General features: G+C 57.2%; 3 protein-coding genes across 3 annotated transcripts in view; all 3 read left to right on the forward strand.

The window, feature by feature from the left end:
* Window positions 1-11,985: 11,985 nt before the first annotated feature.
* LOC138849727 (tubulin beta-4B chain-like) lies at window positions 11,986-13,530 on the forward strand. Its single transcript, XM_070074489.1, has 4 exons — window positions 11,986-12,210; window positions 12,715-12,823; window positions 13,099-13,209; window positions 13,284-13,530. Exons 1-4 carry the CDS (start codon window positions 12,115-12,117, stop codon window positions 13,391-13,393), a joined length of 426 nt encoding a protein of 141 aa, XP_069930590.1. The 5' UTR covers window positions 11,986-12,114; the 3' UTR covers window positions 13,394-13,530.
* A 3,788-nt stretch (window positions 13,531-17,318) lies between these two features.
* The window catches only part of SERPINB9 (serpin family B member 9), a 220,342-nt gene continuing 213,127 nt past the window's right edge, over window positions 17,319-24,533 (forward strand). Inside the window, exon 1 of the mRNA XM_070074483.1 lies at window positions 17,319-17,329. The gene's annotated coding sequence lies outside the window, so the exon portion shown is untranslated. The remainder of the gene's footprint in view (window positions 17,330-24,533) is intronic.
* LOC100349792 (tubulin beta-2A chain) lies at window positions 20,594-24,294 on the forward strand. The gene is made up of 4 exons (XM_002720954.5): window positions 20,594-20,900; window positions 21,980-22,088; window positions 22,363-22,473; window positions 23,060-24,294. Exons 1-4 carry the CDS (start codon window positions 20,844-20,846, stop codon window positions 24,118-24,120), a joined length of 1,338 nt encoding a protein of 445 aa, XP_002721000.1. The 5' UTR covers window positions 20,594-20,843; the 3' UTR covers window positions 24,121-24,294.

A 24,533-nucleotide genomic window follows, 5' to 3' on the forward strand; every position in this document is an offset into this window, starting at 1 on the left:
GGATTCATGGCTTCCCCTGTATATCATGGCGTTGCTTCCTTCCTGGCCCCGGGATGAGACACAGGTGCATCATGGGAAAGTGGGCCTCAGACTGACATGTAAGGGGGCGGAGCTACAAGGCAGGGCTGGCAGAGATTCCAGTTCACCCATCCCTCTCCCTCTCGCCTCCTGGTTTGTAAACCATTTTTAAATGGAATTATCTGAAGGGAGATTATAGACATCATGACACTTCATTCCCCAATGTTCCAGCTTACCCTCTCGGGACAATGTCATTATCACACTCAAGAAACGTTCCATTTCTTGGTTGCTGAGCGGATCGCCTGATCTCCAGCTGCCGGCTCAGCCGGCCTGGGAGCATGTGCTGGCACCAGCCTCCTGCCTGGGCACTCAGCGCCGTCCCTGCCCTGTCTAGAACGAGAAGTCCAGAGACCGTGCCAGGCACTCACCCATCGGCGTAGACCCCTGCGTGCTGGTAACGTCCGCATCCCTGGAACCCGGCTAGGCTGATGCCCCTGGCCTGGTCCTGCAGCCCTGTGGCCCCTGACGGGTGATTCCTGAAACGTGATTGAAGCTGTCAACCACGAGTGGCGGGACTGGCCACAGACCTTTCCCACTTGCTCCTTGTGCTGGAACGGTGCCAGAAAATGGCTCTCAGTAACGCCCAGGAGCTGGAATCCCATAATATTCATGTCGGCAGAGAGCTGCTCATAAAAGCAGATTCCACTGCAGCTTCTCAGCAAAGAGCAAAGGAAATGCTTCGGGCGCGTGAAGATCGGATCACGGGAGGCGCTGCTGCCCCCCCGCTCTCCCCGCCTCCCCCTGCGCCCCCCCCCCCCCCGCCCTCCCAGCTGAGCCTGCAGCAGGGCACGGACAGTGGATTCGCCACATCCCACTGGCCACCTGCAGTGACCGACACAGCACAGACCCCGCACCAGCACAGACAGGTCACGGGACACGGGGATGTGCCAGGCTTGGCCCCTGCCCTGGCCATTCACGGCTCCAGGGAGGGGTGAGGACGCTGGGCAGACGGCCTGGCATTTCTCAAGGGGCACACAGAGGCTTGTGTGAATCAGGGCTGACTGTTGGAAGGACAGAAAGGCGGAGAGAAAAGGGACAGGCAGGGGAGGAGTAAAACTAGAGCAGGCTCAGGGCTCTCACAGGCAAAATAGTCCATGGACGCTGGTCCTTCAGGGCGTGGAAACACTCACTGGAAACAGAAGCCACGGGCGAGCTTTTGGGTATTCTGCTTTTGCCACATCAACGCCCAACAAAGGACAGAGGCACCGGGAAGGCAGGAAATGAGGGGTGAGGAGGCGCAGGCTGCATCCCCCTTCCGCCTGTCTGTGCCTCCCGAGGCTGGAGCTGGTTACCTAGGAAACAGCCTGGATGTGAAACGCCAGGCAATGTGCTGTCTGGAGGCACAGAGGCAATTGCTGATTATTTGCTGGCATCGTGAGATGCCGGCCATTTTCTAAACCCGTCTGAGCCGGCGTCTTCACACGTCAGGGGAACGTGACACCTGCTTCGCACACGGGGCGTGTGCATGCATCAGAGCTGGGGCCCGGATGGCTCTCAGAGTGGATTTCTTCCCTTCTCTCCCACTCACCTCCTGAGTGTGGAATAAACAGGATGTAGCTTTGGTATGGAAACAGTCTTGGCAATGAATGAGAAGGAGACCAATTTTGCAGTAAGAACACTTCCGATGTGGCACTGGACGATCAATCTTTTGTAAATTGAAAGATCAGCTAAGATGCATACCCTATGAATTCATCCCTTCTGAAGATTTTAAATTTCTTTCCTCGAATGTTTTAGTCCCTTTGTATAAGCACAGCCACGCAGTAGGGTCCAAGGGTCTTGAAAATACCTTGTTTCGGGCTGGCGCCGCGGCTCAATAGGCTAATCCTCCGCCTTCAGCGCCGGCACACAGGGTTCTAGTCCCGGTTGCCCCTCTTCCAGGCCAGCTCTCTGCTGTGGCCCGGGAAGGCAGTGGAGGATGACCCAAGTGCTTAGGCCCTGCACCCGCATTGTAGACCAAGAGAAGCACCTGGCTCCTGCCTTCGGATCAGCGCGGTGTGCCTGCTGCAGCGGGCTGGCCGCAGTGGCCATTGGAGGGTGAACCAAAGGAAGACCTTTCTCTCTGTCTCTCTCACTGTCCACTCTGCCTGTAAAAAAAAAAAAAGAAAGAAAAGAAAAATAAAAATACCTTGTTTCTCTGCTCCGGTTCCCACCTAAACTGGAGAGGGATTTGGGCCCCAGAGGTTGCAGCAGCAAAATGGCAACATTGTTCCTGATAAAATCGAGGCATGGACCTGTGCAGCAACAATGGGCCTTTTAATGCTGCTCCCTCCAATTGGAGAGACTCCACCCACAGCTCTGGCAATCAGGACCTGACCCTGTCTCAGCCCCATCCCCCCACCAGTCGGGGGCTGGTGGTCGACCACCCCCACAGTCACACATGAAGTAGAGATTGTTGGCCTCATGTGCCTTAGAGACCTGGAAGGAGTTACAACTCTAAGTTGTACCCCCACACCCACCCCAGCACTGTGGCATAGGGGGCTAAGCATCTGCCTGCAGTGCCGGCATCCCATGGGAGCGCCGGTTCCTATCCCAGCTGCTCCACCTCCGATCCAGCTCTCTGCTACGGCCTGGGAGAGCAGTTGAATATGGCCCGGATGCTTGGGCCCGGAAGAGGCTCCTGGCTTTGGATCAGCCCAGCTCCGGTCGTTGTGGCCATTTGGGGAGTGAACCAGCAGAAGGAAGCTCTCTCTCTCTCCCTCTCTGTAAATACCTCTTTAAAATAAATACATTAAAAAAAAAAAAAACCAGGTTCCCAGTTTTCATGATGCCATGATGCCATCTACTGCCAGGCTCTCCCTTCGGGCCAATGAGGTCCTCATCTCAGCTGCTCCAGTGGGGGCCTTCGGGAGCCCCTCTCTCTGAGGTGTTTCAGCTGGAGAGGGTGGCTTCACACAAAGCGGCCACCCACGCCTGGGGGCTCACAGGCCGAGGGCTGGTCCCTGGGGGAGGGCACCCTTTGCCTGGGTTTGCTCTGAAGGGGCATCTGAGCTCAGAGCGCCCTCGGCTGTATCATTCTGGAACTGCACCGTGCCTGGCTTCCTCACTCTCCCGTCCATCTCCAACTTGATTCTCGGCATAAATCTCTCTGGAACCGCTTTCCTGAGGAACCGACGAGACAATCAACATCAGAGTGACGTCATCGCGCATCTGGATTGCAGGAAGGTGATGGATGCCACCACATGGAATTACAGCCGAGAACGCACTCTGCAGTCATATTTGTTCTTCAAAAAATTATTTAATAAGGTAGAGTTATAGAGACAGAAAGATCTTTCACCTACTGGTTCACTCCCCAAATGGCCACAATGGCCAGGGCTGGGCCAGGCCAAAGCCAGCACCCTGGAGCTCTGTGTCTCCGACGTGGGTGGCAGGGATCCGAGCACTTGGGCCACCTTCCACTGTTTTCCTAGGCTCATTAGCAGGGAGCGGGATTGGAAGTAGAGCAGCCAGGGCTCTACCCGGCTCTCACAGAGGATGCTGGCCCTGCAGGCTGTGCCTTAACCCCCTGGGCTGTGATGTCAGCCCTTCAGCTTTCTTGTAGTTAAACGACATTTCTCCCTAGTTCTTTTTCTCTCCAGTTCGTCTTTGTGGAGTTCCTGTCCCTCTGAGGTTGCCTTTCCAGGCCAGTCTTGTGCTATTGTTACCACTTCTCTCGTTTTCCAGCTCCCTCTCTTCTTCCTGCATTTCTGGGAGACCTGCTTGACTGACTGATGCAGGAGCAGCTAATGCCATCAACCCCAGGCGCACAGCGGGCCCAAGCTCTGCCCCTTATGAGTATTCAATTAAGGGGGTTTCTAAGAGTAGCTGGGACTTGCTCCGAAGCTGTGCAGTGCCCGGACGGTCTCCTTGTTTCTGGCATAGACTTTCCACACTGTGTAACCTCCGTTTTCCTAAGGCCTCGTAAGCCTCCGGCCTTTTTGCTCCCTGGCAATGTGTATCATGCCATACATATTTTACCACCTTTACCAATGAGACGGCCCATCCCCACATAGCCTCTGCAAATAGACTGTCGTCATCTGACCCCGAGAACCCTTGCTGTGTCCGAGAGGCCGTCTGATACCCGGTCACGGTCACGTTTCTGGTCCTAACACCTACGTGACCCTGACTCTCACCCCCAACTCCACTGACTTCACAGTTCCGTTTTCTCCATCATTTGTTGCCATCTCCCATGGCAACACCCAGAACGAGGGGTCAGGATGTGGTCCTGGGATGTGGCCGACAGGTGGCCTACGAAATACTCCATTCGAGAGTTCGTCCACGTTCTTTGAAAGAGTACTCTGCCCTCCCTTCAGTCGATCCCTTTCAGGATTGTTCTAATGGTCACATCGAGCCTGAAGCTAAAGTGTTGAAAATGAGGCCCCAGACCTCTTGTGATCCACCCTGCCCACCCCCACCAAGGACAGCAGGTGTCTGGGAGACATGAAGGGGCCGAGGACATCACAGAGGCAGATTTGGGATGCCACATCTGAACCGACCCACGAGGGGCCCTGGACTCCAGCTCTGACCTAGCTCGCTGACAAGGGCTTTCACAGAGACGTGAACCACTCCTTCTCCTACCTTTGTTTGCTCCCTGGGTCACAGTCTTTCAGCCATGGGGACTCCCCACCCATCCCACCCAATCACCCCTGGAAACCCTTAGACTGCACGTTCTAACAAGAATACCTCATTTTCTTTCACAGTGCTCTGCTACAACGTAAGCAAGAGAATGGAGAAACTTGGCCACCAAACAGGACCCCTCAACCACTATCCTCTCCCCCTCACTCACCCCTTCTGTAGGAGACAATAAAAATGGCCACTTACACTCTTCCAAAATCCTACCCTCGGGGAAGCCGTAGGCTCTAGTCTGCCCGTTCCTTAAAGAGACCCCGATTCAGACGGGAGCAGAGAGGTAGGTGGATGACTCACTACCCAGTTGTCCTCCCGCTCAGCTGGCCCCTCCCCCAAGCCCCAGCCCCCCCCCATCTTTTAGCCCACCACCTGCACCCCGAGATGCGCCCCCCTGCTGGAGGACAGCCAGGCTGGAACCACTCCCGGTGGGGCCTGCTCCTGTCAGGTACAAGGACGCTTTGTCCTCCAAGAGAAGTGGCCGATACAGAAGCTGGAACAGCAACGTAAACAAAAGCTCGAAGGATTTCAGAAGACACTACAGAATTTCAGACCCAACTCCAGCCTTGCACTTGACCTGGGGTGACCTCTGTGTTGTCCTGTCCACCTGCTGCCCCAGGCCCCAGCCCTGACTCCCTGGTGGTGCCGCAGCCTGGCCAGCATGCTGTGGGAGCTGCAGCAACAGCCGTAGTGGCCACTTGGGGGGTGAACCAACGGAAAAAGACCTTTCTCTCTGTCTCTCTCTCTGTCTCTAACTCTGCCCATCAAAAAAAATAAAAAATAAAAAAAATAAAGATTGGTGGCCAAAGCTCTCAAGCCAAAAAAGCACATTCCTGTTTGTCAGGTTATTCCAAGGGTCCCAGGGTCACTCCCAGGAGCCACAGGCAAAGGGCAGGCCTCCCTCTGGGTAAGATCTGCTCACTGCACAGTTACCACTGGTGTCAGAAGAAGGCATTCCTACAGCAGAGACAGAGGGAGAGAGCAAGCTTTTTCATCTGCTGGTTCACTCCCCAAATGGCCTTGATGGTCACGGCTGGGCCAGGCAGAAGCCAGAAGCCTGGAGCTCCATCCAGAACCCCCACGTGAGTGGCAGGGGCCCAACCGTGTGAGCCGTCTTCCACTGCTTTTCCCAGTCACATTAGCAGGGAGCTGCATTGGAAGTGGAGCAACCAGAACTTGAACCAGGGCCCTTCGGATGCCAGCTTTGTAGGCAGTAGCTGTGCCACAATGCCAGCCCTAGTATTTCTTGGATAGAGTCATAGTGAACAGCTAATCCGCCCTATAAAACCATCACACACTTTCATGCTTTTGTCCCAATTTGATTGTTCTCTTCCCCTCTTGATCTGCTGCAATTCCAACCTTACAATGAATTTCTGCAGCCATGCTTGGTATAGAGTTAGGTGATGGCCAACAAAGGCCAGTCCTTCCTCAGGATGGTCACTGCACTACCTCTGGAGGAGGCGTTATTGAGCTCAGTCCTCGATATATTTGATGATCAATACCGGTATCATCATCAGGGCCATCTAGAAGGTAGTTGACCATTACTGGTAACCAGTCCGTGTTCTATCACACTGCAGTCCGGTAATCCAAGAGCCAAGACCTAACACTTCACTGTGAGAATGCCACTCGGTCATGAGCATGCCTGCCCATCGTCATCGTATGACCAGAATGTCTCCCCAGGGAGGGCACTCGGGGTTCCAGAGGCACATGTGGGCCCGGCAGCGCAGGGCTCCACCCTCTTGGGCATCCACTGCACTCGATGCCATCAGTTGTATACCATCGCTTGCTCTGAGCCTCCCTTGAGACACTGGCTTCCCCTCACTGCACAAACCACTTATCCAGCCCTTCACTCCCCGGTCCCTTCCTCCCTCTCTGCTGTTTTCCTGATGAGGTCAAGGCACAGCCTCAACAGCAGGCCCTCCCTCTGGGATTCGGACGGACGGGTTAGAAGCACAGTTAGCTTCCTGCCGGGGAGTCATCCCTGCTTCTGGCACCTCCTGTTGCTGCCTTGGTCTTGCCATTCCAAGAAGAGGAAGTCGCGGTAGAACTGTGCAGACACAGGCACATCCTCCCCGCCCCGTCTTCCCCAGACCCCACAGAAGAGTGGGGGGACCCAGCCAGTGTGCACCTCACCCTGGCCCCCTGGTACGTGTGCCAGGCTCATGCCATGATCACTCCGTTTTAGGTGCTCAGTTTGTGACGATTATTCTGTTCTCTACCAAACTTCCCTTCTGAAGATGAAAGTGTGTTCCTTATCCCAAAGAAAGGAGACTCGGTGGTCCACACTGGGACCTTCTGTTCTAGTCCTTTCAGGGCACTTGCCTCTACCGCTGTCCAGCAGCCTGGCTGCTCCCATGAGGACTCACGTGTAGGCTTCAGGGGCCAGCAGCATCGGCCATGCTGGGCCGTTTTGTGCAGGGCCTTTCCCGTAGCCCCCACAGGCTGTGAGTCTGTTGCTGGCCGACTGGACAGCCGGCTGTGCCTCAGAGGGTGTGAGAGGAGTGTGGCTGGCCTCAGCCATCTCCGTATTACCAGTGTCCTAACGCTGCTCATTTCACGGGCCCAAGACGCCACTTACGCTAGTGCACCAGGACGTCCACCTGCCAACTCCAGCCACTTTCTGATCCTGGAAGATCCCTCGCTGGACACGGCCATGTCCTATGTTAACATAGCCCTCAAGTCCTCATGGCGATTTCCACAGAGCCGTGTCCCCGTTGGCATCCTTCTACCAGGCCAGTTTTCCATTGCCATTGGCCACTGCCCCAGAGCCAGCAAAACCCCCAACGGAACGGCATGCGTTTCGGCCCACTCAGGACCGTCTTCACCTTCCTCCACCAGGGTGGCAGCCTCCCCAGCAGGACGCCGTCTATTCACCTCCAGGAAGCAGTGGCTCCTCGTTAGTCACCGCACAGTTCTGTGTAAGACAACGCCCAAGGGCTTACAGGGTCCGGCAGCTCCTCGGGCGATTCCAAAGTCAATCCTAGGAGAAGAGAGACGCTGTGGTTACAATTACCTCCTCCTTGCGTTCCCTGGGTGCCATGATCTTGTATATGTCATTTCCGTGGCGTTTTATTTTTAAATTTTTAAAAATTTGAGGGGCTGGTGCTGTGGTGTAGTAGGTAAAGCCACTGCCTGCAGTGCCGGCATCCTTTTGATGTCCCGGCTGCTCCACTTCCAATCCAGCTCTCTGCTATGGCCTGGGAAAGCAGTAGAAGATGGCCAAGTGCTTGGGCCCCTGCACCCACATAGGAAACCTAGAAGCTTCTGGCTCCAGATCGGCACAGCTCCGGCTGTTGCGGCCAATTGAGGAGTGAACCACTGGATGAAAGAACTGTCTCTCCTATGTGTAACTTTTCCTTTCAAGTAAGTAAACAAATCTTTAAAAATTTTATTTGAAAAGCAGAGAGAGAGAGAGAGAAAGAGAGAAGGAGAGGGGGGAAAAGATCGATTAGTTTTCCATCCACTGGTTCACTCCCTTAATGCCTGTAAAGCCTGGCCTGATCCAGGAGCCAGGAGCCCAGTCCGGGTCTCCCACATGGGTGCCAGAGACTCAGGTTCTTGGGTCATCACCTGCTGCCTCCCAGGGTGCACATTAACAGGCAGCAGGAGTTGGAAGTACGGAGCTGTTCTGAGTACTCAACACCATCAGTGCTTCCCTGACACTGCCCAAGTATTACGAGATTTTAGGTTTTTAGACTGCGGCTGGCCATCCCCCTCCTGGGAATTCACCCAAGGGAAACGCAGTCAGCATGTGAAGAGTTGTCTGGACCCCCATGTTTATTGCAGCTCAATTCACAACAGCTAAGACATGGAATCAACCGAGATGCCGGTCAACTGAAGACTACATTATGGGGGTGGGGCCCAGCGCTGTGGCGTAGCGGGTAAAGCTGCTGCCTGCAGTGCTGGCTCCCACATGGGTGCCCGTTTGAGACCAGGCTGCTCCACCTCCAATCCAGCTCTCCGCTACGGCTTGAGAAAGCAGTAGAAAATGGCCTAAATCCTTGGGTCCCTGAACCCACGTGGGAGACCCAAAGAAGCTCCTGGCTTCAGATTGACACAGCTCCCGCTGTTGCTGCCATCTGGGGAGTGGACTAGTGGATGGAGGACCTCTCTCTCTCCCCCTACCCCTATCCTTGCCTCTCCCCCCTCCCCCCCACCCACCGCCTCTCCTATGTAACTTTCAAATAAGTAAATCTTGAAAAAAGAAATTATGGGATAGGTATACTGTGGAATACTGCACAGTGGTAAAAAACAAACAAAAAATCCGAAATCTGGTCACTTGCAACACAATGCGTGAAACTGGAAAACATACTTAGTGAAACTCCAGTCCTAAAGGGCTAAATCCCACATGTTCTCCCTGACCCGTGATAACTAGTAGAGCACCTAAAAAGCAACCTGTGGAAGTGAAATTGACACTTGGAGATGCAATGACTTTGAACAGCCCTGGGCTCAACTGAGGAACAGTTTTTCATATTACTTGAACTCTTAACATAGTTAATCATATGTATATAAAGTTAGTTGAAACTAGATCTTAGTAAAAAAAAAAAATTACGAGTGGTGAGGAAGAGGGGTGGGAGGGCAGGGATAGTGGGAAGAATCACCATGCTCCTAAACTTGTAACTAGGAAATGTACGAAGTCTGTATTCCTTAAATAAAAGGTTTCTGGGGGGAAAGACTGGGGCTGGCATTTAGCCTGTGGTCAAGTCACTGGTTGGGATGCCTGTGTCCCACACCAGAGTACCTGGGCTAGACCCCCAGCTCCAATTCCAACTCCAGCTTCCTGCTCACGCTACCCTAGGAGGTAGCAGGTGTCAGCTCAAGTCGCTGAGCCCCGACCCTCGCGTGGGAGACCTGGGATGGAGTCTGGCTCTCAGCTGCAGGCGTCTGGGCACTCCCCAGCAGTCAGGAGTTCTGTCTCTATCTCAGGTAAAAGAAACAGATCATTTTATGTCTTTCAGTCTTAGGATGGTTCTAACGTCCAACAAAAGACCAGTTATTACCTCTTGAAGGGAAATTTTGTGGTTCAAACTCCAGCGGTCACCACTGGGTGACATCTTGCAGACTTCTGCCATCAGCCCAGTCTGTACTCCACACAGTGATACTGTGTATCTACACCATCACTCCAGGCAAAACACCACCCTGTGTGCCCCCCCACAATCTCCTTGATTCTCAGCATGTCCAACCAAAATTGGCTAGAGAGCAGCTTTATATGCCTTCTGATTTATAATCCTAGGAAAAGGGAGCCTTTCCCAGTCCCCCTCAATATCCATGTCCTTAGATTCATGTAAAGGAGGCACAATAACATAACACCTGTGGAAACAATTTTTAGCCAAATGTTCACCTTAATCCCTTCAACCATTTCCTTCCCACACCCTCCAAGTCTAATTGTAGTCCCAGTTAGGACTTCAACAGGTTCGGGAATTACGGTGCTTGCGGCTCCCCTGTGGAGTTCTAGAAACCGCTCTTCCCCACTCCCAACCACCGTACCCACACGTGTACAGCCTGGGGTGCACATCCTGGAGGATGGAGTCCAGGGACCTACGCCCTCCTGTCAGTCATCTCGGTTGGATTCTCAGAAAGCTGTCCCAGGTGACTCTGAGTGAGGTTTCTCATGATCTTGGCTTGTGACTGCACAAATCCCTCCAGAGGCCGGAGTGGTGGTGCAGCAGGTCAGCTGGCTGCCTGGGATGCTCTTAGCCCGTATCAGAGTGCCTGGGTTCAAGTCCCATCTTTGCTTTCAATCCAGCTTCCTCCTAAAGCACACAGTAACTACTGTATTATGTCCGATTTAGCTTTTCTAGTCACTGGGAGATGCAAAGATCTACAAAAGACATACTACACCTACAAGCCGAGACAAAGAATTCCAACTCCAGAAAGCTCTCCAGAAGCCATGGATCAAGAGGCTAAGAGCCTGGGAAGAAACCAGTAAGACTTGATGCTACAGCAGCTCAAGGATGGACACACTGGGGCCGACGCTGTGGTGTAGTGGGTAAAGCCGCCGCTTGCAGTGCCAGCATCCTGTATGGACGCCAGCTCAAGTCCCAGCCACTTCCGATCCAGCTCTCTGCTATGGCCTAGGAAAGCAGTAGAAGATGGTCCAAGTCCTTGGGCCCCTGCACCTGCATGGGAGACCTGGAGGAAGCTCCTGGCTTTGGATCGGCGCAGTCCCAGCTGTTGCAGCCATTTGGGGAGTGAACCAGTGAATAGAAGACCTCTCTCTGCCCCACTGTCTTTGTGTAACTCTTTCAAACAAATAAATCTTTAAAAAAATTAAGAAAGGACACATTTTCTGCCTGGGGCTGCTGGCTGTGGCCGCACAGGAAGCTCACCAGGACTCTCACTCCCCACCTTCTGCTTCAGCTCATCAGAACTGCAGATACTCTCGTCAAAGTCACCATCCGCGCCAGAGAATAGGGAACTCCAGCACACATCTCGCGATGGTCCGACATTGGGCACGATGCTGGCTGCCCAAAGGATACCTGTGCATTGGTAGAAATGACCGCTCTGTGCATATTCCCATAGACCTCGCTGATGTCTTTACTATCACCAAAAATAGATTGCAAACCGAAACGACATCAAATTGCCACTATCATTCTCCACGCAACACTTACGGATGCTCCAGGTCCAGCATCCAGGCTCTCCCTTCCAGCCTCAGATCCGAGCTTCCCTCTCTCACTTGACCTTAGCCCTTTTATTGTATCCCTGTTTACCTCTGAACACCTGTTCTGAGACAGTCACTGCTGGCAGTGTAGCAACACGCTCAGCCGACGACAGTCCTTTGGGTCCTAGAAGACATAAAGACCAGCCCACCCCTGAGGACACCCTCAACCTCGACATGAATGATACCCCATTCCCGACAGCGTTTGCCTGCCAGGAACAGGCCAAAGGCTTGCAGCTTGCCCATTTCTTAGCCACTACCTCGGCTTGGGTAACGATAGTGAGGTTTTCACCTTCCCCATAGTCCTACACATTTCACCTGCTGCAAAAGACGCAGGCACCACTCAGCATCTAGGGGCAGAATCAGCTGGCCCTGGGGATCAGAGCTGCCTGTGGGAGGGAGCGACTTTGCCAGCTGCCGACCTCAGCTTGCTTGTCCTTCATCAAGTTCCTGCGAGTCCCATTCCCCACACCTTGCTAGAGAAGAGCTTTTATCCACTGGACTTGGGGGCTTGCAGAATACTGAGACAACAGCTTAATGTTCTCCGCATGAGTTTCTTCTCGTCTGTCTCACTTCTCCTATTTGAGCATAGAATCACGAGGTGAAGCTATCAAGTACATTCCCTTAGCATGGAGGTCACTTGGACGTGATGACATAGAGGGAGACGGCGCGGCCCCGTGGAGCTGCAATTCCTGAGCGCGGAGGGGAGGCAGCAGCGGGCACGGTGCAGGGTGTGGGCGGCAGCCTGCACAAGGACGTGGTCTCTCCCGACCGCCATGTTGCCCACCCCAGCCTCCCCGCCCCCTCTCCTGCTGCAGTTCCACAATGGAGTCTGCGCCCTCCGGAAGGCCAGCCCCTCCCACCGCAGCCAGGTACCCTCCCAGGCTCCTGCTGCCCAGCCCCTCCCACTCGAAACCTGGCCAGCACTGGAGGCTCTGTGTGGGTCAGTGGCACACACCTGCACTGCCCGACGGCTGCCTGGGGTCTGTGCCAGGAGCCACGGATCTCTGGAGACGCCGAGACGGTGGGGGGGGGACTGGGGGGCACCTGGGGAGGATCCTCAGGACCTGTCCATCAGCCAGGACGGCAGGCACCCACCCTCTCTGGGGGGGGCAGCTGCTGGGCCCACGGCTTCCCCTGGAGTGGGGGCTCCTGCGGCTCCCCCAGCCCTTCAGTCTGGACATAACAGGACGATGCCCTGCGGCTCTGCAGGCGTCTCTGCAGCGGGGACATGGGGCGAGCGGTCCTGCTCTCGGTCTGGACTCCCCGCGTGGCTGCAGTGCACAGCTGCTGCTCCAAGGACGCGGGAGCAAGGGGAGGGCCAGCCTCGGAGACCAGGGAGGCCCCTCAGCCATTCCTTCTGCTTCTGCTTGCAGTTCTGGGAGGTCATCAGTGACGAACACGGCATCGACCCCACCGGCAGTTACCATGGCGACAGCGACTTGCAGCTGGAGAGGATCAACGTGTACTACAACGAGGCCGCAGGTGAGTGCCGGATGCTCGCCCAGCCAGCTTTGCCTTGCAGGCCGAGCCTGGGGGACCGTGCTAGGCGCACACGAATGCCATGCTGCTGCATTTTCGGTGTGCATGCTAAAAGCCACACCTCCCTGCTCCCGGCACATTTGCTCAGCGTGTCCTGTCCCTAAGCAGAAAGCCCGCCCTCCTCTCCTCCGCTGGTCTGATGCTGGAAGTCTGTCCAGTGAGTTCTGCCCGGGTTCCTCCACTGAGCCCAGGCCTAAGTCAGCTCTTGTTCCCTGCAGGCAACAAGTACGTCCCCCGGGCCATCCTGGTGGACCTGGAGCCCGGCACCATGGACTCGGTCAGGTCGGGACCCTTCGGCCAGATCTTCAGGCCGGACAACTTCATGTTCGGTGAGTGCTCAGGCAGGGGGAGCCGGGACAGAGACTCACTGGCCTCCAACCTCCACTCGTGTTCTTGGGTTCAGAGCCGACTCCACCGACAGCTGGGGTCTCCCGGGCCTGGGCGCTCTCCACGGCCGAACGCCCACTGTCAGCCTGCAGAGGCTGCGGGCCTCCACGCCCCAGCGGCCTGTGACGGGCAGGGCTGAACTGCAGCACAGCCTCGGCGATTTCAGTAATGACAGCAGGCACTGCAAGGAGCCAGACGCCGGGCACAGGTGGGAGGGAGGCTTCAGTGCTCGCCTGTCCTCCTATCACTATCTGTGCCCTCGCCCTTCCTGACTACTATACCTGATTTGAATATTTATAGTCCCAGCTGTTTTGTTTTTTAAAACAGGTGACTTTTTTTTTGACAGGCAGAGTTAGACAGTGAGACAGAGAAAGGTCTTCCTTTTCTGTTGGTTCACCCCCCAAATGGCTGCTATGGCCGGTGCGCTGCGCCGATCCGAAGCCAGGAGCCAGGCGCTTCCTCCTGGTCTCCCATGCGGGTGCAGGGTCCAAGCACCTGGGCCATCCTCTACTGCCTTCCCGGGCCACAGCAGAGAGCTGGACTGGAAGAGCAGCAGCTGGGACTAGAACCGGCACCCATATGGGATGCCAGCACCGCAGGTGGAGGATTAACCAAGTGAGCCATGGCGCTGGCCCCAAAACAGATGACTTTTATTAATCTGTCTTCAACTGGCTTTATTATCAACCTCATGCTTGTGAGGGTCACCAGTACTTTGAAACTTTAAAAGATGTGAAAATCAAAGAGGAGAAATATTCCATCCACTGGTTCACTCCCTAGATGGCCGCAACAGCCAGGGCTGGGCCAGGCCAAAGCCAGGAGCTTCATCCAGGTCTCCCATGTGCGTGGCAGGGGTCCAAACACTTGGGCCATCTCCTGTTCCTTTCCCAGGCGCGTTATCAGCTCCATCTGGCGCTCGTGTGGGATGCTAGCGTCGCCGGCAGCGGCTTCACCTGCCATGGCACAGAATCCTAATGTTAATGGCCGAGACGCCTCCTGGCAGCTGCACCGGGACCCAGCCTGGCTTCCTGCATGTCGCCAGCATGACAGCTGCCGCGGTCAAGCCTGCATCGCTGCAGCCTTGGAGCAGGGCCTACCACGCTGGCCAGAACGTCTTTGCCTTTGCACTCGGGTCTGAAGCCGCACCTCCCCCACCATCAAGGAAATAAAATCCTGTTTCATCAGAGGTTCGGAGAGCAGTGAGGCGGGATGGACAGTGGCCGAGGTGGAGCCGTGGCTGACATCCACATGCCTGCAGACACACGGGCTCTTTGCAACAGACGTCCTTGCCGACACTGGACTTGCCGTGTGCCTCGAGCCCTTCCAAACAGCTGGTGTTTCCGACCACCACCCGTGGTGACCTTGCAGGATCTCGTTTGCCAGCCCACTTTGGAAAAAGCCTCTGGTTATTGAACGTTAGAGAGCCAACAGCCTGTCTTCCCCGGCTGTCGGGCGTGACAGCTTGGGCGTGTGCTATGCCCGGCCTCTTACAGGTCCCGCTGGCTCCAGCCCTTGGCACCCCCAGCGGTCCCCTGGTCATCTGAAGCAGCTTCCCGGCTCCCTCTCCTGCCCGGGCTCTGTTCCCCACGCCCTGGAGCTCCCCAGGATGCGGACCGCCCTGCTCGGGGCCCACCCCAGTTCTCCCCTCCACGTGGGAGAGCCGACCTAGGACACTCAGGAAGAAGCTCCATGTACTGCTTTTCTACAGTGACATAGACACTGGCACCAATTCAGCAGCTTGCGGCGGCCATGGAGCAGGAGGCCAGCAGGCGGGCAGGGAGGGTGCTCAGCCCCACAGCACCCCTGCCCAGGGGCGCTGTCCTTTGGCGCGCAAAGGCCTCCTTCGTGGGCTCAAGAGGAACCAGGCACTCACCGGCGCAGGTCTCTGCACGCTCACTGCCTGAGGCCCGGGCTCGGCTCGTGGACACATCCTGCTGCGAGTCTCCGTCCCTGCCACAGGGTCCAGGCCGGCCCCTGGAGGGCCATCGGAGGAGGGGCTCTACCACTTCCAAACTGAATCCCCCACCTACAACTGGGTGGAGACACGCCCCTGCTTTAAAAGGGCTCGTGTGATTCGCTGTCCTGAGGTCAGCTGACTTGGGACCTTAATTACGCTCGTTAACTCCCATGACAGCAGTAGCTAAATTAGCGTTTGACTGACAACTGGGAAAGGGTGTGCGTATACCTGGGCGGGCGAATCCCGGCCACTGAAACAACAGGGTCTTCGGGATCAGCTGGGCCCGTCTTAGGAGGCCAGGTGACTTTTCTACTTACTAGCTGTGTGGCCGTGGGCACGTATCTCTTCGCAAAGAAAATGGTAGTCACAGTACCCACTTCAGAGCTGCGCTGAGGATGAAGGGGACACTTATGCAAAGCACCTGGCACACAAGAGGGCAGGGACAGGCCTGCAGCGGGTGCTGCGGCACAGCGCGTTAAGCGGCGGCCTGTGATCCTGGCATCCCATACGAGCACCAGTGTGCGTCCCTCCACTTCGCTTCCCATCCAGCTCCCTGCTGTGGCCTGGGAAGGCAGCGGAGGATGCCCAAGTGCTCGGGCCCCTGCACCCACGTGGGACCAGATGACGCTCTGGGTTCCTGGCTTTGGCCTGGCCATTGCAGCCATTTGGGGAGTGAACCAGCCAAAAGAAGATCCCTCTCTCTCCTCCCTCTGCCCCATAATTCCACCTCTCAAGTAAATAAAATAAATCTTAAAAAAAAAAAAAAAGTCTGTCTTAGGCCGAGCTTGGAGTAGCATGTGAAGTTTCTTTGAGTCAGCACAGTGCAGGTCTCACTGCAACCCATGTCTCACCCCCGCCGTACGGACCCTGCTCCCCCTCTCCCTGCCAGGCCTTTGCACCCACAGCTGAGACTGCCCACGGCTGAGACGGCCCACGGCTGAGACGGCCACGGCTGAGATAGCCACGGCCAAGATGGCCTATGGTAAGATGGCCCACAGTGAGACGGCCACAGTGAGATGGCCACGGTGAGATGGCCCACAGTGAGATGGCCCACAGTGAGATGGCCCACGGTGAGGCGGCCACAGTGAGACGGCCACGGTGAGATGGCCACGGTGAGATGGCCCACGGTGAGATGGCCCACAGTGAGATGGCCCACAGACTCTGCCTCTCACATCCATCTCTGATCAGGCGGTTCACCTGCTGACTCGGTGCCTTCGCCTGCCTGGCCTGGGCCGCCCCCTCCACCTAAGCTCTTCCCACCTGCGCCCTTTGCTGCCCCACTCTCTAAAGCCTGCACGGGTGCTGGATCAGAGAGGAGAAGCTGGGACTTGAACCAGCGCCTGCAGGCGGAGGCTTAGCCTACCGTGCCAGAGTGCCAGCCCCCTCCTTTCATTCTTTAAAGCGTATCAGCAGGGGCCAACACTGCGCTGCATCGTGTTAAGCTGCAGTCTGAAACAGACATATTGTCTGCTCTGCTTCTGATCCAGCTCCCTGCTAATGCACCTGGGACAGCAGCAGAAGACAGCCCAAGTGCTTGGGCCCCTGCCACCCACATGGAGACCCGGATGGAGCTCCAGGCTCTGGCTTTGACCTGGCCCAGCCCCAGCCATTGCATCCATTTGAGGAGTGACCCAGCAGATAGGTTTCTTTCGTTCTCTTTCTGTCATTCTGCCTTTCAAAACAATAAGACAAATCTTAAAATAAATAAATAATAAGGTGTATCTGCAAGGGAGGTTTTACCACTGGGCACTAAAAGCATAATGTTTGTGTTCTTTAGTACTTTCAAAAGTTTCTAATTTTAAAAAAGATTTATCTATTTTTTTTTTGAAAGGCAGAGTTACAGAGAAGCAGAGAGAGAGAGGGAGAGAGAGTCTTCCATCCGATGTTTCACTCCCCAGGCGGCCACAACGACTGGAGCTGTGCTGATCTGAAGCCAGGAGCCAGGAGCTTCCTCCAGGTCTCCCACACAGGTGCGGGGGCCCAAGGACTTGGGCCATCTTCTACTGCTTCCCCAGGCCATAACAGGGAGCTGGATTGGAAGTTGAGCAGCTGAGACTCAAACTGGTGCCCATGTGGGATGCCGGCAATGCTGGCCCTGCAGGAGGCGGCCTCACCAGCTACGCCACAGCGCCGGCCCCTAAATTTCCTAATTTTATAATCAGAGAATGTATAGCAAACATACCACATACAGTCAAGTGCATATTATATTCCTATCAGTCTGGGGAGTGTGACTTAGATTTGACGTCTAACCAGGAACGGCATCTTCAGCTTTCAAAGTCCCAGACTGGCGGTTGCGGTAAGAATGGACACACTCGACAGGCTGGAGTTGGGGTGCAGCCAGTTAAGCCGAGCCCTCTACCAGGACCACAATCACGAGTCCGAATTTTGTCATCCCTGCCCCAGGATGCCCTCTGGGTGGGCGTGGCCGAGCACAAACCCAGGTGGTGACAAAAGCAACCTGTGGGGCTGGACAACGTCTGACTCCTGTCCTCCCCTGCCGACAGCCGGAACACCTGCTCCTTTTTAGGCAGGAAGAAAAACAGGCAAAAGGCGAGACGGAGCAAACAGCTTTCCCCCAGTGCTCCTCAGAAGCCTACGCCAGGCAAGGGGAGCATTGGTTGGCTTCCTGTCTCCCTGTTATTATCTGCGTTGGGGCTGTACAGAACGCAAGGCTTTGCGACAGCGCGGTGGGGTTTGGGACACAGAGCAAGGGAGGAGCGCAGGACTCAGGGCCCTCCGATGAGTCACCTTGGGCAGGGCAGGCGCTGTGTTCAAGGCTGCCTGTGCGTTTCCCTGATGACATACTACCAGATCTCGGGGCAGGTGCTGGGAGGCGAGGCTGTAGGCTTGGAAAAGGCCTGGGCCTGCCCTAATAAACGCCGCCACGTATTGATGTACGGTGCATCCCGTCTGTCTACTCACAGGCGGTGCCTCTCGGCTTCCCGGCACGCGGGCCACAGATCACTCTGCAGAGGGACAGGCGCTTGCCAAAGGCTGGCGCTGGGGAGCAGCAGAGCGGGCTCCTCCATGGGCGGGGGTGGGGGCGAGCCAGAGCCCACCTGGGAGGGGCCCAGTGGGGCTGGGGGGCTGGGGCCCCTCTGATAGAGGTAAAATGTCCTGCACGAGCAGGCTGCTGGCTGTGGCTGGAATGCCTGTGGCCAGGCTGACCGGCACCTGCCCCACTAACAGCTTCTTGTGCTGATGTGTGACCCTGAGACCTTAAATGGCACCTTCAGGGTGGCTGCCATCTTGTCCCCAGAGCTGCCAGGGGAGGGGGCTGAGCCCCCAAGGAGACCCCCCATCTCCATGAGCCCCACGCCGATCAGCACACAGTATGTGGAACCCCCGTCCAATGGCACCCTGAGAATGCCTCGGAAACCCCGGGCACTTGCTGAAGGCCAGTGTCCTGTCCGGCATGCTGCCCCGCACACTTGCTGAAGGCCAGTGTCCTGTCTGGCGTGCTGCCCCGTCTCCTCTCGGACCAGACGCCTTTCTGTCGAATAAAAGCGTCTGCCTCTTTGCACATTGTTTCCTGGCTTTTTATTTCTCTACGGAGCTGAGGAAAAGAACCCACAAAACCAGCTCCTGCACCGGCCTCCCCTTCATGGCCGGTAACATCTCTGGTGCCCGAGGCCGCCCCTTCCAGGTCTTCCCCTCTGCCCATCTTTCACCCCAGATCTCCACCTGGGATGCAACCACAGAGCCCAGGAGGCGCTTTTCTGCAGAGCAGTCTCTGGAGTGGTCCTGGGAGGCCTGGCTGGTCGTGAAGACCCAGGATGTAGGGGAAGGCGGTGGAGGCCGAGCCCCCGGAGAACTGCACTGAGGTTGTGTGTGGGGGGGGGGGGGTGGCAGCATGGGGACCACAGGGAGGAGGAGGTGAGAGTCTAGGACCCTGAGAGCAGGCTCTGGGTGCTGCCTGGCTGCCCAGGACCAGCGCCAAAGTTGGGGTGATGACGACGCTCCCGGCCGAGGGGACCAGCTCCGAGACAGAGCAGTGATTAGCAGGGCAGGAGACACGCATGCTCATAACGACAGCATCATGCCGGGTTTTATGGAGGGCTTTTTGCTCCATAAACTCGATGGCCTTTCATATAGAGCTTCTCCCTTCCTGCTCACAAAGCTGGCTGCGGGGCACCTATAATTAGCATCATTTCAGACCCGGAGAAGCCGGTCCCAGGGAGGAAAAGGCGGCGGCCCCCATTCACCCAGCCACTGTCCAGGATCATCCTTGATGATCCTTGCCCGCGGTCCTGTCTGCGCCCTGTTCAAGCCATCACACTCACCCGGGCTTTCTCCTTGTAGAGAAGTTTTAGAGCTGGGGGCCGGTGCTGTGGCATGGTGGGTCAGGCCGCTGCCTGCAGCACCGACTTCCCATATGGTTCAAGTCCCAGCTGCTCCACTTCAAATTCAGCTCCCTGCTAATGTGCCTGGGAAAGCAGTGGAAGATGGCTCCAAGATTTGGGCCCTCCCACACCCATGTGGGAGACCTGGAAGAAGCTCGTGGCTCCTGGCTTTGGACCGGCCCAGCCCAGGCTATTGCGGTCACTTGGGGGAGTGAACCATTGGGAGAGTGGATGGAAGATCCTGCTCTCTGAAAAAAAAAAAAAAAGAAAGTTAGTTCTAGATTCCTTCACCTTCTAGCTTTGGGGGTACTCAGGTCTTCCTGTCTCCCCTGTGGCCTGTGAGCTGGGGTAGAATACTGGTTATTATGGCAGGCGGCAGGTCCACAGGCAAATGCAAGCCACCTGCGTCACTTAACTTTTTTCAGATAGTCCTATTTTTAAAAAGTTAACACCATATATCCCAAACCTTATTATTTTGCTATGTAATCAATATTTAAAATTAGCAAGAGAATAGTGCACATCATTTTATCTTGGGGAGCCCGTGAAATCTGGGGTGCATTTGATACCTACAACGCGGCTCAGTTCAGAGGAGCGCTTGGTGGCCAGCAAGCCACATGGGCTGGCAGCCCCTCAAGGGGCCAGTGCCGCTCTTGTGGGGAGCAGGGTCTGGGAGCCCTAGCGCATGTAAGGTGCACACCTGCAAAGCCCCACCCAGAACAGCAAGGGACCGAGGCACACGCGCTGCCCAGGACACAGCACCCCTGGCGAACAGCTGGAGACCCACGCAGGGCGCCTCTGCGACCCTGGGCGCCCATCTCCAAAGAGAACCAGATGCCTCTCCCAGATTGGGGACTGTCCCTCCGCGGGCTCCAGGACCCGGGCCTCCATCCCCACTGCAGGGTCGAGAGAGGGGGCGTGGGACGGGCACTGCGGCGAGGCCAGTAGACTTCGCGCAGGGGTGCAGCCACGCCCGGGCGTCCGAGAAGGGGTGGCCGGCGGGAGCGGGGCGCGGGGCCGGGCACCGCCCTTGCACCACCGTCGGCCTCCGGGCCCGGCGCCCCCGCACCTCGCACCGCGCCCCAGCTCCCTCTCGCGGTGCCGCAGTCCCAGGCGCACCGCCGCGCACCGCCCCATGACGTCACCGCGGCCCGATGGGGCGCGGGCATAAAAGGCGGAGCGTGGGGGCGCAGCGGCAGGTCTCCGCGCTGCCAGTCTCGTCGCTCCACGCCGCGCTCACAGCTCCGAGGGCCAGCGCCTCTCCCGCTCCGCAGCCGGCACCATGCGCGAGATCGTGCACATCCAGGCGGGCCAGTGCGGCAACCAGATCGGCGCCAAGGTGAGTGGGCTCAGGTGGGGGCGGGGGCTCCGGGGGCGCGTTCCGCGGCCGGGAGGCCCCGGACGCCGCGCGAGCTGCCCGGGCGCAGATGTGCGCGCCTCTCATCAAGGCCGCTGCGGCCCCGGGACGCGGCCCTGCGCGGCGCAGCTGCGTGGCGCTCTGAGCGTCCATCTGCACTGCAGTCCACGTACCTGTGAGCCGCGCGGCAGAGGGCACTGGTGCATTTTCTGTCCTTTGATGGAAAACTGCAGTGTCACTGCACTGACAACGCCGCAGAGGCCTCTCTTTGGGTCGTAATTACGATGACCCGGGTTTTTAGGGAAACCCTCCGAAACAGACCCTGTCTAGACATGATGACATGGAGGGAGACGGCGCGGCCCCGTGGAGCTGCAATTCCTGAGCGCGGAGGGGAGGCAGCAGCGGGCACGGTGCAGGGTGTGGGCGGCAGCCTGCACAAGGACGTGGTCTCTCCCGACCGCCATGTTGCCCACCCCAGCCTCCCCGCCCCCTCTCCTGCCGCAGTTCCACAATGGAGTCTGCGCCCTCCGGAAGGCCAGCCCCTCCCACCGCAGCCAGGTACCCTCCCAGGCTCCTGCTGCCCTGCCCCTCCCACTCGAAACCTGGCCAGCACTGGAGGCTCTGTGTAGGTCAGTGGCACACACCTGCACTGCCCGACGGCTGCCTGGGGTCTGTGCCAGGAGCCACGGATCTCTGGAGACGCCGAGACGGTGGGGGGGGGACTGGGGGGCACCTGGGCAGGATCCTCAGGACCTGTCCATCAGCCAGGACCGCAGGCACCCACCCTCTCTAGGGGGGCAGCTGCTGGGCCCACGGCTTCCCCTGGAGTGGGGGCTCCTGCGGCTCCCCCAGCCCTTCAGTCTGGACATAACAGGGCGATGCCCTGCGGCTCTGCAGGCGGCTCTGCAGCGGGGACATGGGGCGTGCGGTCCTGCTCTCGGTCTGGACTCCCCGCGTGGCTGCAGTGCACAGCTGCTGCTCCAAGGACGCGGCAGCAAGGGGAGGGCCAGCCTCGGAGACCGGGGAGGCCCCTCAGCCATCCCTTCTGCTTCTGCTTGCAGTTCTGGGAGGTCATCAGTGATGAACACGGCATCGACCCCACCGGCAGTTACCATGGCGACAGCGACTTGCAGCTGGAGAGGATCAACGTGTACTACAACGAGGCCGCAGGTGAGTGCCGGATGCTCGCCCAGCCAGCTTTGCCTTGCAGGCCGAGCCTGGGGGACCGTGCTAGGCGCACACGAATGCCATGCTGCTGCATTTTCGGTGTGCATGCTGAAAGCCACACCTCCCACTCCCGGCACATTTGCTCAGCATGTCCTGTCCCTAAGCAGAAAGCCCGCCCTCCTCTCCTCCACTGGTCTGATGCTGGAAGTCTGTCCAGTGAGTTCTGCCCGGGTTCCTCCACTGAGCCCAGGCCTAAGTCAGCTCTTGTTCCCTGCAGGCAACAAGTACGTCCCCCGGGCCATCCTGGTGGACCTGGAGCCCGGCACCATGGACTCGGTCAGGTCGGGACCCTTCGGCCAGATCTTCAGGCCCGACAACTTCGTGTTTGGTGAGTGCTCAGGCAGGGGGAGCCGGGACAGAGACTCACTGGCCTCCAACCTCCACTCGTGTTCTTGGGTTCAGAGCCGACTCCACCGACAGCTGGGGTCTCCTGGGCCTGGGTCTCTTTCCATGGCCGAGCGCCCACTGTCAGCCTGCAGAGGCTGTGGGCCCCCACGCCCCAGCGGCCTTTGACGGGCAGGATTGAACTGCAGCACAGCCTCGGCGATTTCAGTAATGACAGCAGGCACTGCAAGGAGCCAGACGCCGGGCACAGGTGGGAGGGAGGCTTCAGTGCTCGCCTGTCCTCCTCTCACCATCTGTGTCCTCGCCTTCCCAACTCACTGTACCTGATTTGAATACTTGTAGAAATGTTATAAACATATGGATAAAATACGTTGTTAATCCCGTGTTCCCCAATTAAAGGCCTCATTTCCTGTTGTGCTCCCCAAACCTTTGAGAATCAGGAATACAGAACTTGCAGGTATAATTGGTATTGAAGAATGTTCTAGACCAGCCCTGCCTTCTCCACAGTGCAGCCGGCAGAATTGAGTTCTTCAAGGTCAGAACCTGACCCTGTCCTTTCCTCCCTCTAGGCCAAAGCGGGGCTGGGAACAACTGGGCCAAGGGCCACTACACGGAGGGGGCCGAGCTGGTGGACTCGGTGCTGGACGTGGTGAGGAAGGAATCCGAGAGCTGCGACTGCCTGCAGGGCTTCCAGCTGACCCACTCGCTGGGCGGCGGCACGGGCTCGGGCATGGGCACCCTGCTCATCAGCAAGATCCGCGAGGAGTACCCCGACCGCATCATGAACACCTTCAGCGTCATGCCCTCGCCCAAGGTGTCCGACACCGTGGTGGAGCCCTACAATGCCACGCTGTCCGTGCACCAGCTGGTGGAGAACACGGACGAGACCTACTCCATCGACAACGAGGCCCTGTATGACATCTGCTTCCGCACGCTCAAGCTCACCACGCCCACCTACGGCGACCTCAACCACCTGGTGTCGGCCACCATGAGCGGGGTCACCACCTGCCTGCGCTTCCCCGGCCAGCTCAACGCCGACCTGCGCAAGCTGGCCGTGAACATGGTGCCCTTCCCCCGCCTGCACTTCTTCATGCCGGGCTTCGCGCCCCTCACCAGCCGCGGCAGCCAGCAGTACCGCGCGCTCACCGTGCCCGAGCTCACCCAGCAGATGTTCGACTCCAAGAACATGATGGCCGCCTGCGACCCGCGCCACGGCCGCTACCTGACGGTGGCCGCCATCTTCCGCGGCCGCATGTCCATGAAGGAGGTGGACGAGCAGATGCTGAACGTGCAGAACAAGAACAGCAGCTACTTCGTCGAGTGGATCCCCAACAACGTCAAGACGGCCGTGTGCGACATCCCGCCGCGCGGCCTCAAGATGTCGGCCACCTTCATCGGCAACAGCACGGCCATCCAGGAGCTGTTCAAGCGCATCTCGGAGCAGTTCACGGCCATGTTCCGGCGCAAGGCCTTCCTGCACTGGTACACGGGCGAGGGCATGGACGAGATGGAGTTCACCGAGGCCGAGAGCAACATGAACGACCTGGTGTCCGAGTACCAGCAGTACCAGGACGCCACGGCCGACGAGCAGGGCGAGTTCGAGGAGGAGGAGGGCGAGGACGAGGCCTGAGAACTTGTCACGTGCGTCGTGCACCTCAGTGAAGTGTGGTCCTCCAGCATGGTCTATTTGTCTACTATGGTGCTCAGTTTTGCCTCTGTCAAACTCACCGTTGATGTAATGATGTGGAATTCTTTTATTTATTGTCTGCTGACATCGATACTAATAAAAGTGCATGTGTATAAATGCTTGTCTTTTTCTCACTTTAATTCCTCTTAGTGTTTCAGGGTCTAATTTGAACAGCAATATAAGAATACTGTCTGTTATTCATTAATAGCATTCCTGCCCTTTTGGTAACGATCAATGATAAGTCACGACTCTTTCCAATGGCCCAAAGATTTAAAATGGTCTCTCCAAGGGGTCCATGCGGAAGGGCGGTTTGAGGAAGCAAACCTCCCCTTATGTGCTGTCATTCGGACTCCTGG

This window comes from Oryctolagus cuniculus, chromosome 5 (assembly GCF_964237555.1).
Source record: "Oryctolagus cuniculus chromosome 5, mOryCun1.1, whole genome shotgun sequence".
Classification (NCBI taxonomy): Eukaryota; Metazoa; Chordata; class Mammalia; order Lagomorpha; family Leporidae; genus Oryctolagus; species Oryctolagus cuniculus.